At 47.8% G+C, this 19,225-nt stretch overlaps 1 protein-coding gene across 1 annotated transcript in view; it reads left to right on the forward strand.

Annotated features, from left to right (window-relative positions):
- The window catches only part of PPP2R2D (protein phosphatase 2 regulatory subunit Bdelta), a 51,214-nt gene that overhangs the window by 19,573 nt on the left and 12,416 nt on the right, over positions 1-19,225 (forward strand). Inside the window, 1 exon segment of the mRNA XM_032282029.1 lies at positions 12,537-12,634. Coding sequence (XP_032137920.1) covers positions 12,537-12,634 — 98 coding nt within the window.

The raw sequence follows: 19,225 nt of genomic DNA on the forward strand, positions 1-19,225 counted from the left end.
TTTGCCAGTATTTTATTGAAGATTTTTGCATCTATGTTCATCATGGATATTGGCCTGAAGTTTTCTTTTCTTGCTGAGTCTCTGCCGAGTTTTCGTATCAGGATGATGTTGGTCTCATAAAATGATTTGGAAAGGATTCCCTCTTTTTGGATTGTTTAGAATAGTTTCAGAAGGAATGGTACCAGCTCCTCTTTGTATGTCTGGTAGAATTCGGCTGTGAACCCATCTGGACCTGGGCTCTTTTTGGGTGGTAGGCTCTTAATTGCTGCCTCAACTTCAGCCCTTGTTATTGGTCTGTTTAGGGTTTCGACTTCTTCCTGGTTTAGGCTTGGGAGGAGGCAAGTGTCCAGGAATTTATCCATTTCTTCCAGGTTTAGTAGTTTATGTGCATAGAGTTGTTGGTAATAATCTCTGATGATGGTTTGAATTTCTGTGGAATCTGTGGTCATATCCCCTTTTCGTTTTTTATTGCATCTATTCTCTCTTTTCTTTTTTATTAATCTGGCTAGTGGTCTATTTTGTTGATCTTTTTGAAAAACCAGCTCCTGGATTTATTGATTTTTTTGAAGGGTTTTTTGTGTCTCTATCTCCTTCAGCTCTGCTCTGATCTTCGTTATTTCTTTTCTTCTGCTAGGTTTTGAGTTTTTTTGATCTTGCTCCTCTAGCTCTTTCAATTTTGACAATAGGGTTTCGATTTTAGATCTCTCCTTGCTTCTCATGTGGGCACTTATTGCTATATATTTTCCTCTAGAGACTGCTTTAAATGTGTCCCACAGATCCTGGTTTGTTGTGTTTTCATTTTCGTTGGTTTCGAAGAACATCTTTACTTCTGCCTTCATTTCATTGTTTATCCAGTCAGCGTTCAAGACCAAGTTGTTCAGTTTCCATGAAGCTGTGCAGTTCTGAGTTAGTTTCTGAATTCTGAGTTCTAACTTGATTACACTGTGGTCTGAGAGACTGTTGTGATTTCCATTCTTTTGTATTTGCTGAGGAGTGATTTACTTCCAATTATGTGGTCAATTTTAGAGTAGGTGTGATGTGGTGCTGAGAAGAATGTATATTCTGTGGATTTGGGGTGGAGAGTTCTGTAAATGTCTATTAGGTTTGCTTGGTCCAGGTCTGAGTTCAAGTCCTGGATATCCTTGTTAATTTTCTGTCTCATTGATCTGTCTAATATTGACAATGGGGCGTTAAAGTCTCCCACTATTGTTGTGTGGGAGTCTAAGTCTCTTTGTAAGTCATTAAGAACTTGCCTTATGTATCTGGGTGCTCCTGTATTGGGTGCGTATATATTTAGAATTGTTAGCTCTTCTTGTTGCATTGATCCTTTTACCATTATGTAATGTCCTTCTTTGTCTCTTTTGATCTTTGTTGGTTTAAAGTCTTATTTTATCAGAGATGAGAATTGCAACTCCTGCTTTTTTAGCTCTCCATTTGCTTCACCTTCTGAAGCCTGATTCTGTCAATTCATCACACTCATTCTCCATCCAGCTTTGTTCCCTTGCTGATGAGGAGCTGTGATCCCTTGTAGAAGGAGAGATATTTTGGTTTCGGGTGTTTTCATCCTTTTTGCACTGGTTTCTTCCCATCTTTGTGGATTTATCCACCTGTCGTCTTTGTAGTTGTTGACTTTCAGATTGGTTCTCTGAGTGGATGTCCAGTTTGTTGATGATGAAGTTATTTCTTTCTGTTTTTTAGTTTTCCTTCTAACAATCAGGCCCCTCTGCTGCAGGAGTGCTGAGGTCCACTCCAGGCCCTGCTTGCCTGGGGATTACCAGTGGCTGCAGAACAGCAAGGGTTGCTGCCAGTTTCTTCTTCTGCTGTCTTTGTCCCAGAAGGATACCCGCCAGATGTCAGGCTGAGCTCTCCTTTATGAGGTGGTGATGGTCACGTGGTCTTTGTCCTTTAATTTTATTAGTACAGTGTATTACATTGATTTGTTTTTGATGTTAAACCAACCTTGCATTCCTAGGATATGGTAGACTTATCATGTTTCAAAAGTACTGTTTGTTCCTATAGCAGAGAAACTAAGCCTTAGTTGTTCTTTCTGACTTGTCTATTTTAGAATAATTTGCCACAAACTTTTTTTTGGTGCCTAAGTGACTAGAAAGTAATATGCAGAATTTTCTGATTTGTCACATTTTATCCATTCTAGTCATAATGATGGAGGATTTTTTTTTTTCTCCTTAGTTCAACTAAATTAGGGTTCTTGTCTGACGACCAAGAAAAATCAGGCCACAGAGACACATTGAAGGATGAGGAGGGCAGAATTTATTAAGCAAAAGGAAAGTTCCAAGCAGGTTTACTCCTCACAAGTTGAATACCAGGCTACCACAGAGAAGTTGGAAGAAGCCAGGCCCCTCTGCAGCATGAGGTGCGTTTTCCTAGTAGCTCCACCCAGTTCTTCAGCGTGCACACAGGCCCTTAGTCTGAGCCACTCCGTGTTGATTTATTTCCCTTACTGTGCATGTGTTAAGGGACGGGAGATTTCAGTGTGGGCGTGTTTAGGCATCCTCCTTCACCCCATGCACGGTGACTTGGGTGGGGCGGAGGTTCTCCCAGGACCTTTTCCTTTTTTGCCTAGGCATTTGGCCATCTTCTGCCTCTGTCAGTAATTCAGATCAACTCAGTTTTGGATGCTCTTAGATTATAGCGTCTCTAGAGTCTTACTGGGTCTTGGACATAAGTAGTTTTCCATTTTTTTTAATGCATGGTAGAGGCTTATGATTCACTTCTTTTAGTTTATGTCTGGTTTTTGAACAGAGTAGACTTTTTGCCTTTGGGTGAGCTTCTTTGGGAAAAAAAAAAAAAACAGAAACGTGTGTGTATGCGCACGTGCATATCTGTGTCCACTTGCAGAAAATCTCCTACTTCCAGCTGAGCACAGTGGCTCACGCCTGTAATTCAGTACTTTGGGAGGATCGCTTGAGCCCAGGAGTTCAAGATCAGGCTGGACAACATAGTGAGACCCTGGCACTACAAAACATTGGAAAATTTAGAGAATTTCCGACTTTTCTTGTCTGTCAGTTTGTAGTATCCAGAATGCCGTCGCTGAGCTCACTGCCTGACAGCCTCGGGAAGTTCTGCATCCCTGAGAGCAGCCCTGCTCCTCTTTCTGCATATGTAGACTGTCTGCTTAGAGAAGTTTTATGTGAAGGAGTTGTGATTTCTGAAAACCCTGTGGTTGGACGTGTGTTTTGACTGTTGTGTGTCATTGTTTGAGTCCCAGCGCTGTGTGCACAGCTCTGCCAGGTGCCCCAGAGCATGAAACAAATGGCCTCGCCCAGGGCCTTGCCTCTGCCCAGCCTGTAGAGGAGAGAAGTACTTGAGTGAGTAATGGTAGGAAATGAACTGGTTGCCAGAGTAGGGGTGGGTTGAAATGGGTGAACTTGCCGAGTTAGGGAAGCAAAGCGCTCACTACAGTGAGTTTGTGAAAGGCTGGGAGGAGCGGGAGTGGCCACCATGAGTCCAGAGAGCTGCCCAGCTTGTGTCCTCCTGCTCCAGATGGTCTCTGCTAGAAGCAGTGGCGTTTTCCAGTGCAGGGGGTGTCTTTGACGGGGAGACCATGGTGGTTCTCTCTTGGGTTCTTCTGTTTTTCATGAAATAAGCAGATTCATTAATGGGAAGTGAGGTGGGTGGCTGGGGCGCTGGGAGCTTGAGGGGAAAGGAAAGGTGTGAAGCAGTCGTTTTGAGGAAGGGGGAGCTGTGGTCTGCAAGGAGAAACTCTCCCTCCTGGCTGTGGGGTGCAAGAGAACAGACAGCCATCGTGGAGAGGGCCTGGGGGAAGCTGCTGTCAGGGATTGCAAGTTTACAAGCCAGAGGCTGAAGGGCACCTTCAGAGAGGGCGGGGGATGCGCGTCAGAGTGGGCGGTGAGAGTCTGGGTAACACGGACAGCTGAAGTCAGCGAGACGTAGGGACGCTGTGGTTGTTTGCTGCGGTATGGGACACCTGCAGAGGGCACAGATACTAGGTGTGCAGTACTGACTGTCGTCCAGCTGCACAAGGAGCACGTTGCCAGGATGGCAGGCCCTCCCTCCCTCCGGGGCAACTCCTACCCCAGTTGGCATGGCGCATCGGACACCCTGCTCTTGAACGTGGTATAAATGGAATTGCACCTGAAGCACTTCGCAGCGTCTGTCTTTCTGTAACTGACCTGCAGTCTTGCGTGCGCCGCTCATTGGATTGTTTCCATTGAGTGGTGTTCCATTTTATGTCCCTCACTTCTCTGCTGCTGAGGAACATTCGAGTTGACTCTTTTGTGAACATTCTCATAAGTGATTCAGCGATGCACAGATGTAGTTCTGGTGGCTATGTGTCCGGAGTAGAGTTTCTGGGCCACGGGATATGCATGTTTTGCCTTAGTGGATACTGCCTGATGGTTTTCAGAGTTGCTGTTGTACCTGTGTTTGCTCCAGCAGTGGTCTGCAAGAGCTGCCATGCCTATCTGAAAAGATCAGTCTCATTTCAGCCGCTTTGTGACAGTGTGACATCACAGAGTGGCTTGTATTCCTTCTTCCCTAGCGGCTAGGGAATGTGGACACCAGTTTTTCTGCCTATGAGCCTAGCACTCAAGCAGGGAGCTGGTTTTCTGTGTAATCACCCCTTGGGCTGCTGGTCCACCACAGTTCCTGGTGGCCAGGTGGAGACCGTCGGGAAGGGGCAGTGGTCTCGAGCTGCACCTGGTCTGTGGTGATGTGCCAGGCAGTGTGTTTTTTGTTGTTTTTTTTTTTTTTTTTTTTTTGAGACGGAGTTTCACTCATGTTACCCAGGCTGGAGTGCAATGGCGCGATCTCGGCTCACCGCAACCTCCGCCTCCTGGGTTCAGGCAATTCTCCTGCCTCAGCCTCCTGAGTAGCTGGGATTACAGGCACGCACCACCATGCCCAGCTAATTTTTTGTAGTTTTAGTAGAGACGGGGTTTCACCATGTTGACCAGGATGGTCTCGATCTCTTGACCTCGTGATCCACCCGCCTCGGCCTCCCAAAGTGCTGGGATTACAGGCTTGAGCCACCGCGCCCGGCCGCTCAGGCAGTGTGTTTAAATGACCCACTCCAGAGCTAGCCGAGGGGGAAGCAGAAAACAGACCTGCGGGAAGCTGTTTCATGTCACGCCTGTCGTGGATCCCTTTTGTTTTGTCAGTGACTCAGTGGTTTTAGGTGATGCATTTTAAGTGCTGTTTCTCTTTTGGTAATGGACCGATTGTGGTAGTTGGGTATTGACAGGGTTTTTCCACCTGGTAATGTTATCTTTATGCCTTTCAAGAGCTCCCTCCCACTGCTTTCTGAACACTGGGCTCTGAGGCGCAGGAGAGGAAATGGGGGAACCCCTTGAAGGCTGTGGCAATGCTCCAGCAGAGGTGGTGGGTGCTGTGGGCGGAGGCTGGCAGCGCTGAAGATCCAGAGAAGTACAGAAGTGAAATAGCCACGTTTATATTTTGTTTTGAAAAAGCTAGTGGGTTTTCAAAAACTATTAAGTTAGGAAAAGTTTCAGGACATGAGCCATGCAGCCAGCAGCCTCTGAGTGGCCAGTCCAGGCAGGGGAGACAGGTCAGGAGACATCATCTCGGGGGGCAAGAAGAGCTGAGAGCTGATCTGATGCATTCGTGTTTGACAGACCAGTTGAAGGAAGTAGTTAGAGAAGGTGTACATATAAAATAAAAGTCGAATAATAATAAAACAAGCACCTCTGTCCTCAGCCCCAGACTCACCCCTAGAGCTTTGTCTGCCTTCGCTTTGTGCGAGTGACTCGTCAGGGTCCTCGGCGCTGGGGCCTCCGGATGCAGTTTCCAGATCTCCTGAAGACTGGTGACCCAGACAGCCTTGTCATCGCCATGCACTGCCTCGGAGAGCGTGGTTTCAGGCACCCCTCGGATTCCAGTGCTTCCGGCAGAGCGGCCCTGCTCTGTGGGTAACCCCCCAGATAGGCACCTAGGAAGGAAAGCTAAGCGGAATCCTGGCACAATTAAGGCCTGAAGAATAGTTCAATTTATGGTATTACTACTCAGTTATTTCCCTTTATATAATCCTCTATATATAATAATATATTAGTTCATAGAATGAATGCCTAAAAAATATCTCGCCACTCAGTTATTTACACACACATGTAAAACTATATCTTAGTTCATAATCGGAGGAATGCCTAGAGCAGACACGGTACAGAGCATGAATTAAGGAATAAGCAGCTTGTAGTTGGAGGAATGTCTACAGCAGACACGGTGCAGAGCATGATTTAAGGGAAGAACAGTTATACCAGGACAAGAACCCATGGCCCAGGCGGCAGCATTCAGTATCGTAAAGACACCCGCTGTATGGCAGCTTTGGGGCAAGAGCCACTCCTCCTGATAAAGGAGTTGTAGGACCTTGCTCCAGTTCTTGTGGAAAGCAGCCCTCAGACCGGCGATCCACCTTGGTGACTGTGAACTTTATCAGCTTTTGTTATACTGTGCTGCTCGAAAAGCATCTTCCCATAGAACCCACTGGAAGCTGCCAGAAGGTGGCAGCAACCTTGACAGCTCTGTCACTGCTGTGTGACTTAAAGCATCCTCCTATAAATCTTCTTAGAATTAGCTTGCCCATAGATAGAGGTATTGCACACTCCCCACTTCCTTGCCTTGGTGACCTAATGGGAATGGACTCCTTGCTGCCCACTGTCCACCTCCTAGCCTAGGTGACCTAATGGGGGTGGACCCCTTGTTTCATTGCTCGTGACCCTATCACTATCCTTTAAGATGACTTCACTCACTGCCCTGCCCCCTAACCTGTACACAATAAATACTCACGCTTCTGGACATTCAGGGCCTCGCCTAACTCCACTTAGAGGTGGCATGGCCCCCTGAGCCCAGCTGCATTTTCCTTGTACTTCTGTGTCCTGTCTCTTTGTTTCTTGTATCCTGCACCTCAGCACAGCATAAGGGACACCCCACGACCCTTTGGGGCCCTCAGCCCTACATTGCTCCCCGCACCGGCCTCCTCCATGCCATCATCCCTCCTGGGGCTCAGACCTGGGTGTCCCTGCCCTGCTCAGGCTCTCCTCCTGATCCCTGGAGCCTCTGCCTCCCAATCACTGGGCAGGCTGGCAGTGCCATCTCAGGGACTGTGCTGGATGGTCTTGTTTTCACTTAGTGTTTCATTCACTAAAACGGAAGCGGCGTGAAGGCAGGGCTTTGTGTTGTCTTGAGGACACCGATGCAATGCTTGGTTTGGAGCCACGAAGATGAAGGATCAGCTTCCCAAAAGTGACGCTGCTGGCCTCAGCTGTGAAATGGTCATGGATACTGAGAGGCAGGCCTGCGTTTCTCAAGACTAGTCACTGTTATCTCTTCTGGGGGGAGGACTTCCGTTATAGGCTCCCCTACATCACCCATGTCCCCCCCCCCCCCCCCCTTTTTTTTTTTTTGGAGACAGAGTTTTGCTCTTGTTACCCAGGCTGGAGTGCAATGGCGCGATCTCGGCTCACCGCAACCTCCGCCTCCTGGGTTCAGGCAGTTCTCGTGCCTCAGTCTCCTGAGTCGCTGGGATTACAGGCACGCGCCACCATGCCCAGCTAATTTTTTGTAGTTTTAGTAGAGACAGGGTTTCACCATGTTGACCAGGATGGTCTCGATCTCTTGACCTCGTGATCCACCCGCCTCGGCCTCCCAAAGTGCTGGGATTACAGGCTTGAGCCACCGCGCCCGGCCTACCCTCTCTTTAATTCCTAGCAGATGACGTTCCCTCATGCCTCGTGGAAACAGTGCCGCCTGAGGGGCCGTCCTCTGCCCTCCGCACCTGCCCTCGGTTCTTAGAGCAGCTCCCGGCCCTGCTCCGTGCCGCCCTTCCCACCGTCTCCTGCTCCAGCTGTCTCTCCCTGGGGTACGTGGACGTGACTTCTAGGCCATGTTTCACAAATGCCACCCACTCTGTTTTCTCTCCCCATCCGCAGCTCCTTAGTCCTGCTTCCTCACAGAACACCACTGTCCTCGTCAGCTGCCCCTCCTCTTCTGCCACGTGAGGCCATCCCACTTCTAACTCACCTGCTTAGACTGCTCACTTTTCATTCCGTGATTTCAAACCATAAGTGCCCACCTCCTGTGTGGTAACTGATGAGTCCCATTTTCCTGACATCACATTCAGCCCACATGTACCCCCACACCGGCAAAAAAGAGGTTGAAAGAAATCAACTGCAAGTTTTTGTTACATAGTATTTTGTTGACAAGTGAGTATTGTGTATTACTGATCTATGCCTTTTCTTTTTCACACAGGTTTTCACTTTCCTAGAGCTAATGATTGCCTGATTTTCCCATACACTTAGTTATGTGTCTTTAGAGCTTTTTTTTTTTTTTTAAGCAAACACTTCAACACGTCTGTCAAATACCAACACATCAGCTCTCAGCTCTTCTTGTCCTGACCAGTGTTCCCCCGACCCCCCGGTCCCCACGGCCACTCTGAGGCCTCCTGACCGCCTGGCCTATGTCCTGAGATTCTCCTCACCATTTTTTGGAAGTCAGATCCCTGATCTTCTTTCTCTTGGCTTTTTCTCTCATTTTGCCAAGTTGTGTCTCCCAGCACTCTCCTGAGAAAGCGTCTGCTTGTTTTGGCTCTTTGCGTGTTGAAAACATTTTTACTCCCTCAAATTTGATTGAAAACTTGACTAGGTCTAGCATTTCAGGCTGAAAATTGTTTTCTCCCAGAATTTTGATGGGAGATGTTTGGTGTTTGAACGACCATGTTTCCTGCTGCCTGTGCGATGCCGTCTGAATCCCTTCCTTTCTGTGTGTCCCCTGTTTATTTGCTCTGGGAGTTTTTAGAATCTTCTTTTTATCCCTGGTGTTGAGACGTGCACGGCCTGGGTGTACTGGCAGCCACGCAGGGCCTCTGAGCCTGAGGGCGTGGCCTTGGAGGCTTCTCCCTCGCTTTCTCTGTTGTGTTTCTAGAACTGTTCAGGGAGGGTGGGGGGGCCTCGAACTGATCCCCTGATTGTCTTTTCCTTCCTCTTGTCCATCTCTTTTCTTTCTGCTCTACCCTTTGGAAGAGATCTGAGGGTTTTCATTATGACTGTTGTCCTTTGGATTTCACGTGGCACCTTCTCCTCCTGGTTCCTTCTGGAGCATATCTTCCTCTCCTGGGGGCCCTGCTAGGTGACCTGTCTGAGACCAGCCCAGGAGGCAGCCCTGCTGGTGAGTGGGGAAGAGCCTGCGTCCTGCCCCACTCACCAACAGGGGCTTGCCACGTGGGCACGCATGGTCCAGCGTCCAGCATGCCTCTCCTCTCCGTCAGGCTGGGGTGATGGTAGCCCTGCTTCCCAGAGATCTGAGGAGGCCTGACTGGGGGTCAGTACAGGGATTGTGCATGGTTAGAATAGCACCAGGCTCCTGGTGGACACTCAACCAAACACTGGGAGTGTAGCGGCTGGTTGTGTAGCAGCTCCCTAGAACATAAATTGAGCTTTCCCATCTCTCTTTGTTCAGATTCCATCTTTGTTTTGTTTTTTGTTTTTGTATTTTTTAACTGAGATGGAGTCTCGCTCTGTCACCCAGACTGGAGTACAGTGGTGTGGTTTCAGCTCACTGCAACCTCTGCCTCCCAGGTTCAGGCGATTCTCCTGCCTCAGCCTCCCGAGTAGCTGGGATTACAGACGCATGCCACCACGCCCGGCTAATTTTTGTACTTTTAGTAGAGATGGGGTTTTGCCATGTTGGCCAGGCTGGTCTCAAACTCCTGACCTCAGGTGATCCGCCCATCTCAGCCTCCCAAAGTACTGAGGTTACAAGTGTGAGCCCTCCCCCTCCCCTCCCCCACCCTACCCGTCTTTGTTTTGGTGACTTCCTGAGGCTCTGCGGGTCGTAAGCTGTTGGTTTCTTAGTGGAGCAAAGCTGCTGTTTTTAGCTGTGGCCTTTCAGCTTGCAGCCTCACTGTGGCTGGCCATGTTTTTCTAGAACCCAAATGTTTGAATATTGAGGCCCTTTCCCCTGGGCATGAGCATTTCAGAGGGTACCCCTGGCAGCCAGTGTCTAAGGAAAAAGAAACCAGAGTAGCTGTGTGCTCCCACCCGGCAGGGTGGATGGGGGGTGACCTGGGGACCAAGCAGCTCTGTAAAGACTTTCTGCATCTCTGTGCCAGCCCTTTGCTGCCCCCATGTTTGTTAAAGCTGCTCACACAGGTGTCTTTTCTGCTTTCTTCTGACACCTGGGTGTGGGCAGGAGAGAAAGGAGATGAACATACTCAAGCGTTGGCAGGAGGTCTGAGAGGACACAGGCTGCTGCCGACACCTTGCGGATTTGATGATGACCCAGATGTTGAGTGAGGATTGCACAGCCAGCCAGCCAGCTGGCAGCAGTGCCACGGCAGGTGGAGTGACATCGCAGTGGAGCCTGTCTGGCTGAGAAGAGACCCGATGCCTCCATGGGATGCCAGGAGGTGCCAGGCTGTGGCATGGGCAGAAGCTCCCACTACCCTAGCAGGGAAATGGAGGCAGAAGGCAGGCATGGGGAAGTGACAGTAGCTTTTAAATGCCTAACTCACTCTAGGAGGCTGAGGCGGGCTGATCGCTTGAGGCCAGGAAGTCTAGACAAGTCTGGTCAACATGGAAAAACCCCGTCTCTACTAAAAATACAAAAATTAGCTGGGTGTGGTGGCGCACACCTATAATCCCAGCAGCTCTGGAGGCTGAGACATGAGAAGCACGTGCACCCAGGAGATGGAGGTTGCAGTGAACCAGGGTGGTACCACTGCACTCCAGACTGGGCAACGGAGCGAGATTCTGTCTCAGAAAAAAAACAAAACAAAACAAAAAAAAACAAATACATAACTTGGTGCCCTTAGTACCATATTTATGCTTTTAGCATCAGTTTGTTTTTTTAAAAACTATCTCCATCAGATGAATTTGATGTTGATAATTTAAACTCTGTTGGTTTTGTGATTTTGTGTATTTAGTTTGGGTTCAGAGCTTGTCTGAGCGCTGCAGTGTTTCTCATTTCAGGTTCACGCATGTTTGCCTAGCTTAATGAAACTTCTCAGCCCTGACAGTTACGGGAGTTTCTCTTTTAAAAGATTCAGTCCATTTTAATTAAGTTTGAAAATCACTGACAGAGCTAGCATGCCATTAATTTTGTAATTTTATACACCCTCTGGGTATAAATGACATAGGTTTAGACCTTTTAAATCCAATTCAGAATATTTCAGTTTCATGTAAGCAAGGTAGGTTATTTTCAGTAATTTAATAGTGACACTTCTAAGAAGCAGCCTCATCCTTCTCCCAAAGTCTGAAGATTTTTAAAAAGAAAGAAATCCCAGGCCAGGGATTCCCGTGTGAAGTCAGTGCCGCAGTTGTGCAGATGCTGGTGGAAAGCCTTTACAAACATGATTAAAACGCCTGTGCAGACCTTTGCGAATTGCATTCTAGCATCTCCGCTTTTGGGGGGACTTCCTCAAGTAGTTGCAGCTTTAGGGTCCATTTCTGATTAGTAGGTGGGTTGTTTACAATCGCCATTTAGTAGTTTTTTACTTCCTGCTCTAAAGATACTGTGGGCCCTAGGGGTGCAGAGAGTCACTGCGAGCCGTGAGTTGGTGCCCAGCAGGGGAGTGAGCCTGTAGTGATCTCAGTGTTCCTGAGACACCCCCACACTGCAGGGTAAGGTGAGTCCCGCCATGGCTATAGGACGAGCCCTGACCGACCCCGCCCCTCGGGAGGCCTCACCAGGCCTTGTGCTGTCAGTCGGCACAGGACACAGGGGCGCTTCAGAGAAGCCGGCTTCCTCCAGACTGCTTCCTGAAAATACCAAAAATTTTTGTCCAAATCATAGACCTGGTTTTTTTTTAATTTAATAGTCTGTCATAAATCCAGATACTCCCCTCCCAGCCCAACGGGTTAGCCCCGGGGTGCCTGAGCACTTTTGCACTGCTGAGTTTTGTTGTTCGTCTGCCCCCTGGTCTGGGCCCCTGTCTAGCTGAAGTCTGGGTCTTTGTTGCAGTGTCAAAGATCTCAAGGGCCCCGACAGTGTCTCACTTGGTAATGATGTCATCATTATCAATGGTAGTAACTGTATCCAGACGATGACATGGAGCTTCTACTGTCTATGAGACTGTAATGTACAGAAGCCAACACAAGTTACTGCATAGAACATTAAAACATTTTTATTCCTATTATAAAAGAATCGGGGTTATTTTAAAAGGTAACATTAGGTATGCATTATAAAATCAGGCAGCATTCTTCAGGACCCATGTTTTCCCTCTTTATTTCTTGTAGCAGTGAATTTTCTAAATTTCTACCCTTTGTCCTTTCATCAAGACAGTCCAGCCTAGATAAATCCTGGTGCAGCAGGGACCACGCATGGAGGTGGAGTCAGACTCACACATTCACATGTGCTGGCAGGTTCTCTGCACCAGGACCAAGAAGTGGCCGCTTGGTAATTACAAGTTTGCCATGACAGTTTCGCTTTATTCTGGGAGAAAGTTGTGTATGTTTTATCTTTCTTTTGAGCCTTTTGATTGCTTTTTTGGTATTGTGACTGCCCCCCAAAACCTCATCTAGTAAATCACTTCTGTATTTTGTTGACAGCGGACATCATTTCCACCGTTGAGTTTAATTACTCTGGAGATCTTCTTGCAACAGGAGACAAGGGCGGCAGAGTTGTTATTTTTCAGCGTGAACAAGAGGTCAGTAATTTTCAGTCCACAAACCAAACGTAATCATTCAGCCTTTTTCACATAACTTAGAAGGGAGGAAGCAAAATTATTTTCCCATTGTCTCATTTCATTAAGCTTCAGTTCCATCACATTAGCCATACAGAATCTCCTTTCAGAAAATATCTAAGTTCTGGCCTCAGCTGCTGAGCCCCGATGAAGTCTCCAAGGCCTTTGTCTTCAGAGTAGGGAGGAGACTCCAGAGGGGACCACATGCAGGCTGCAGGGTGGTGGTGATGTGTATTTATGTGTTTTCATTCCACGATAACTCAGGGGGCTCTCAGAAAACCCTTTCCTACGCCAGTGCAGCTGCTGGCCCGGCCCCGCCGCCCTGCCCTGCAGTGAGGTAGAAGAGTGTTCTGTGGGACGCTGGCTGCGAGCAGCTCTCTCAGCGCCTCCTGCAGAGAAGTGTGAGTGGGGGTGTGTAAATTCTCTCTTCCCTTCAGGGAGAGGTGAGCAGCATTCACTCTTGCACGCCCCCTTGAAGGCTGCCTGTCCAGAGGGAAGGGAACCTTCAGAGTGGGCCTTGGAGGAGCCCCACAGCTCCTGAGCACTGGCTTCTAGGTCGTAGCACTTCCTTCTCGTTGATGCCTTGCCAGCCCCTCCCTCTTCTTCTTGGTGAGCCTCAGAGGTCCTAGTGAGCGATGATCGATGATTGAGGAAATGAGATCATTATTTGTTAGGGAAGGATTCCGGCAGGAACCTCAGAAACCTCGGTGCAGCCAAGCCTGGAGTCTGAAATACTTGTCCTGCCTTTTCCTTAACAGAGTGTAAATACTGTCCCTTGCCCTTTCTGTCTCTTGAGTTTCCTGGCAGATGAAAGGGACAGTTTCTCACCTCCAAAGTCTCTGCATTAGTGTGGTGAGGTGTGGTTTAGAGGTTGGTGGGCCCTCGCTCCCCTCTCTGCAGAGCTTCTGTACACAGGAAGCACTGGCCCCGCCCCCCGGAGGGGGAGCCTGGAGGACTGGCCAGAACTGGGAGGTTCTGGCTGCCACATGGGGAACATGGACAGGTACTAACCGATTTCAGTAGCAAAACATAACTGTTGCAGCTTTAATTTTGATTATGTCCATGTCATTAAAGATTTTTTTTAATCCTGTTTTCTCTGATTTGAGATGGTAAGAAATCCTTTTGTGAATAATAAGTTTCTATCATTAATCTTTCTAAATCTTCACAGTTTGATATATTTATAATTTTGCATTCTTATCTCAGAAGTAGAATATCGCACAGTGCTACTTAAGAACCATGTACCTTGGCCGGGCACGGTGGTTCATGCCTATAATCCCAGCACTTTGAATCCGCTAAAGTGGGCGGATCACCTGAGGTCAGGAGTTCGAGACCAGCCTGACCATCATGAAGAAACTCCATCTCTACTAAAAATACAAAATTAGCCAGGTGTGGTGGTGCATGCCTGTAATTCCAGCTACTCAGGAGACTGAGGCAGGAGAATTGCTTGAACCTGGGAGGCAGAGGTTGGGGTAAGCTGAGATCACGCCACTGCACTCTGGCCCAGGCAACAAGAGCAAGACTCAGTCTCAAAAAAAAAAAAAAAAGAACCAAATACTTTACCTTTTTCAATGGAAGTAAAAATGGGTGGTGGTGTTTAAATATTGCTTCTTGCAGGAGGATTTTTTAACAGATTGCTGAGTGGTGGCTGTCTTAATGAAATACTTCACTTTTAGCGTCTTCAAAAAGTCTGCCTTTGTAGCGATGGCCTTATGGGAGGTGCCTCATCCCTGCCTGACAGATCTTAAGAGAGAAAATGTAAATTCTCTTGTTTTTGTGAATCGTTGCTTAACCTAAATAATTCTCAAATATAAAACAGACCGTGATAAAAGTCAAGCATCTTGTTCTAAGATACATTGGGTAGTCTGGGGTTTTAAGTGTCGATTTAAGATGTGTTAAGTTGCTATGTGAGTGACAGATTTTTCCAGGAGCAGGTCCCTACCAACGTCATTGAATAACTCAGTCAGCTGTAGCTTGATAAACCCCAGGCAGGGTTTTTTCTTTCTCTTCATATTTTGGTTAACATGAGAGGCTTTCATATTCCATCTACTTTAGACTGTTTCGCCGGTTGCCACGTGTGACTCTCGCTGTGGACCTGAGTGCTTCTTGTGCAGGTGAGGGTGTCAGTGCGCATTTTCGTCCTTGGTCAGAGAGGCCACTGATGGAGTTGCAGGAGCTAGGAGGAGGTGGCTGCCGCCCCTTAAGCGACTCCGCTCCCAGTTAGAAGCTGCAGCAAGGTTCAGAGGTGTCAGCATGGGCATCTTCGAGTGGATGGGGCGTGGAGGATTCTGAGGGATAGTGAGTGCCCTGCCAGACTCTGGAAGGTGCAGGCCTTAGGTGAGGAATCGGGTCCGTGGCGCCTGGCGGGAGGTTCTGGCTGTGCCAAAGGCGGCGCAGGAAGCACCGTCAGCACCTTGAGCTTCAAGCTTTTCTTATTTTTCTGTGCACATGATGTCTTACAGGGAAGCCCAGCCGGTAAAACTGAGGCACACAGAATTTATGTAAGGCTGTGGCTCTGCAGCCCCCTGCCCTCCAGGCTCAGCTCTGGCCCCGGGAATCAGGTTAAACCAGAAATCAGCATGTCCAAAAAGAGAATGTGCTTTCTTCGTCCTCCTTTTCCTATTTGTTACTCTCCTGCTCTCTCCTGCCTCTGTCCCAGCAAGGCTTCCTCAAGAATTCCTCTCCCTAGACCGAGCAGAACATCATGAGAGTGCAGAGTATTGGAGAAGGCTGAGGGGTCACTTGGGTTTTGGTTGTCCAGGGAGGGAGTTGGGACCAGTTGGTGGCAGAGATGAGCCTGCAGCCCAAGGAGCGTCCTCGTGCTGGCGCTTGGGAGGAAGGCCGGGGCAGCACAGGCAGCACTCTGACTTGGACATTGTGCCTTTCTGCTTATATTTCGCAGTTTTTTCTTGGTAGATGAATGTCTTAGGACTAGGACTAACTTGATTATACAGGCTTTTCTTCTGAAATAATTTGGTCCATTTTTCTCCCTCGCAATAGAACTGTCTGTTGAAGTGCTGTGCTTCTGTAAAGAGGGCTAGGAGTGGGTCAAAGGAGAGCAGTTTAAACATCCGCCCTGTGCGGCCCACGCAGGACGTGCAGCCCTGAGCAGCTCAGCTCCTGCCCATGGAGGCTTCAGCTGAAGGAATGCACCGCACATCAGACTCAGTGCAGTGGAGAGCTGGGGGAAGCCTCTTGGGATGACTTCTCCTAATGTAAAGGAACATCTGTCTAGACCTAAAAGTTCGTTTAGCTCAGCTTCTTTAGCATATGTACTGAAGTGTTAAACATCTAAGATACTAGATACTGGCTATAGAGCCAGAATGAAAATACTGGCATTCTTGATTTTTGAATTACGGAATACTTAATAGAAAATTTCCTTTGGGCATACAGATTTTCAGAGGTTAATAGAGATGTACCTGCAAGCCCACCACCCGGAGGTTATGCCCTCATCAGAGGAAAGAGATCGCTGGGATCCAGACGAAGCTTCTGTCCCCTTCCCCATCTCGTTCTGCCACTTTCCTCCGTCTTTCTCACTCTCCCTCCAGCTTCCCAGAGCTGCTCGTTCATTTGAAGATGGTGTATATCTTCCCAAGCATGTTCCTCCGCTTCTGTAACAGAGTTGTTCTTTGTGTGTGAAAAACGTATGTAAGCAGCGCTCACTGTGGGCGCCTGTGCCGCCTGCTGCACTACGCAGCTGTGCCATCGTCCGTGCTGGCTCGTCACCTCCGCGGCTGTGTGGTGGCCCTGCACGGCTGTGCGGCGTCTGGCTCACTCCCACCGTGATGGGACCGCCACATCGCTGTGTCACGTTCCTCAGGCCTGTGCCGGCGCTCCTCTACGGCACACTCAGCAGACGCTTCCCCCCAGGGCCAGGTTGCGAACATTTTTCCACAGCTCATGGAGGCCTTTTCACAGCCACTCACCTCTACCCAGATGGTGCAGCAGCTGCCAGAGACAGTGTGTGCGCACAGGAGCCTGGTTGTGTTCCACTGAAACCTGCCGTACACGCGGACCCACAGGTGGAATAGAGGAGCTGGGAATGTCCTTTCTGTTTTGGTTTTTTCCAATAAAGTGATGCTGAGTTTTATCTGTTTGAGATTTTTTTTTTAAGCCAGGATTTTTCGCTTTAAAAAACGTGTGGTCTTTTGATATTCAAGTTTATAGTGTTAAAATTTTCTCTGCACTGTACTTTATTCATTAAAACAGTTCTCATGTCTCCTTGCAGAACAAAAGCCGCCCTCATTCTAGGGGAGAATATAATGTTTACAGTACCTTTCAAAGTCACGAACCAGAGTTTGACTATTTGAAAAGTCTAGAAATTGAGGAAAAAATTAATAAAATCAGGTGGTTACCACAACAGAATGCTGCTCATTTTCTACTCTCTACAAATGGTAAGAATTGTTTTCTAAGTGGCTGTTTGATTTAGTGTTTTATTTTTACTTTTTTTCTGTGTGTAGATTCCTTTTTATTTTAGAAGTTATTCTTGCTTCAAATCTGGGGGAGGGTAAATCATTATCTAGGGTAGCAAGCGATAGGTTGGAATTGAAACGACACGTGCGCATCTTGTCTGCATGTCTCCACAGCTTCAGCAAACAGGACGTCTCCGGTGGGGATACTCATGTTCAGAGACCCCATAGCTTTATAAACCAACATAGGGCCACACCGCTTTCTAATGTAATACACAAACAGTAATGATGCATGTTGCAGTTTTTCTTTTCATATGGAGAATGAGGTTTTTATTTTCAGATAAAACTATAAAATTATGGAAAATAAGTGAACGGGATAAAAGAGCAGAAGGTTATAACCTGAAAGATGAAGATGGAAGACTTCGAGATCCGTTTAGAATCACAGCACTACGGGTATACGTTGCCTTTTCCTATCCAATGCTTTTCAGAAATTAGAATATCGTTTATGTCTGCTGTTTAGAGAATACTGTGACGTGGAATACTGTGAGGTCTACCTTCTTGATTCATGAACATTATTTGTACTCGTGTGTATGTGTTTAAAGCAAGAGATTTCTACTATTTTCACAAAGGCAAAAAGTCACACGTGGTCCTTAGAAAATACAGCAATACTAAGGGGAAACTCACATTTAATTCTACAACAGAAATCTTGGTGGACATACCAACCACCCGTCTGTCTGAAGGTTCTGGCAGGCTGAAGTTCAGAACACTTCACGGGTGAAATAGCATAGGTTGCAAATTTAAAGATAAACTGTGGACCACCAAGATACGTTAGTGACAGCTCTCGTGGAATTTCTTTGGGGTTGACATACGCAGTTGCTGGTGGTTCAGAACTCTTCCCCTGTCCATCCATGAGCATCATTACTTTTTAATTGTTAAATTCTTTGCTCCATTGTTGGTACCCCTCCACCACCACCATCCAGTATGAAATGAGCATATTTAATCAGTTCTGCTGCCTAGATTTTTTCATATTTTAACCTCTATGAAATCGGGTAAAACTTAAAACCTCAATGTCTTATGATTGACTGGTGCTGCACATCACTGATGGTGTGTTATATTAGATGGCACATGGTGAAGGGTGTCAGGCAAACTGGACTCAAGCCCAGTTGGGTCTTGGTGAGAAACCAGTACCTGTGCAGAGGGGTGGCCCTGGAAGGAAACCCTGCCTGGTCCCAAGGGAGTGCCATTATTCGATTTGAAAACCATTGGTTGATTAGTTAATTGGTTGGGTGGTTTGGTTGGGGTGGTTGGTTGGTTAATCGGTTGAGTGGTTTGGTTGGGGTAGGTGGGTGGGTTGGTTGGTTGGTTGGTTAATTGGTTGGGTGGGTGGGTGGGTGGTTGGTTTTTAATGAGATTTCAACCCCATTACACTATTGTTTATCAAGTGAAGACTGAGTGAGCAAGCCATTCCACAATAGTCTTTGGGAGTGCCCCACAGAAGGAAGCTGCACCGCAGAAGCCTTTTCCTAACGCACGTGCCCCTGGGAGTGATGCTGGGTCTGTTGTGGTGCCATTTCTCCAGCTTTGCTGTGCAGGGCGGGTGTACCTGGGGTTATGCATTCGCCAAGAGGAGTGTCCTCAGACTTCTCACATCGATACCACCACCGTATTTCCTATGAGTTCATCAAAGCTGGGAAAGGCTGTGGCATTTGCTGAACATCTAGTTTATAGGGTCCTAATTTGAACCAAGATGTTGTCATCCAAATTGTGGGTGACGTCTGTTACACAGGCTGCTGCTCTTGCATCCGTGGATTAGTGTAAATCGCTTTTAGTGATAGTGACAGTGGCTGTGAAGTTCCATCATGAAACTGCTAATCATAAATGAGAAGTGAAATGGACACCCCGAGGGTGGGCACGGATTCTAAACTGGAAGGATGGGACCCCCAAGGGTGGGCACTGATTCTAAACTGGAAGTGATTAGACCTCTGAGGGCAGGCACTGGTTCTATACAGGAAGTGATGGGACCCCCGAGGGCGGGCACTGATTCTAAACTGGAAGTGATGGGACCCTGAGGGCAGGCATTGGTTCTAAACTGGAAGTGATGGGACCCCCGAGGGCGGGCACTGATTCTAAACTGGAAGTGATGGGACCC

Source organism: Sapajus apella, unplaced genomic scaffold, assembly GCF_009761245.1.
Source record: "Sapajus apella isolate SASKATOON/1434 unplaced genomic scaffold, GSC_monkey_1.0 scaffold13, whole genome shotgun sequence".
Taxonomy (NCBI): Eukaryota; Metazoa; Chordata; class Mammalia; order Primates; family Cebidae; genus Sapajus; species Sapajus apella.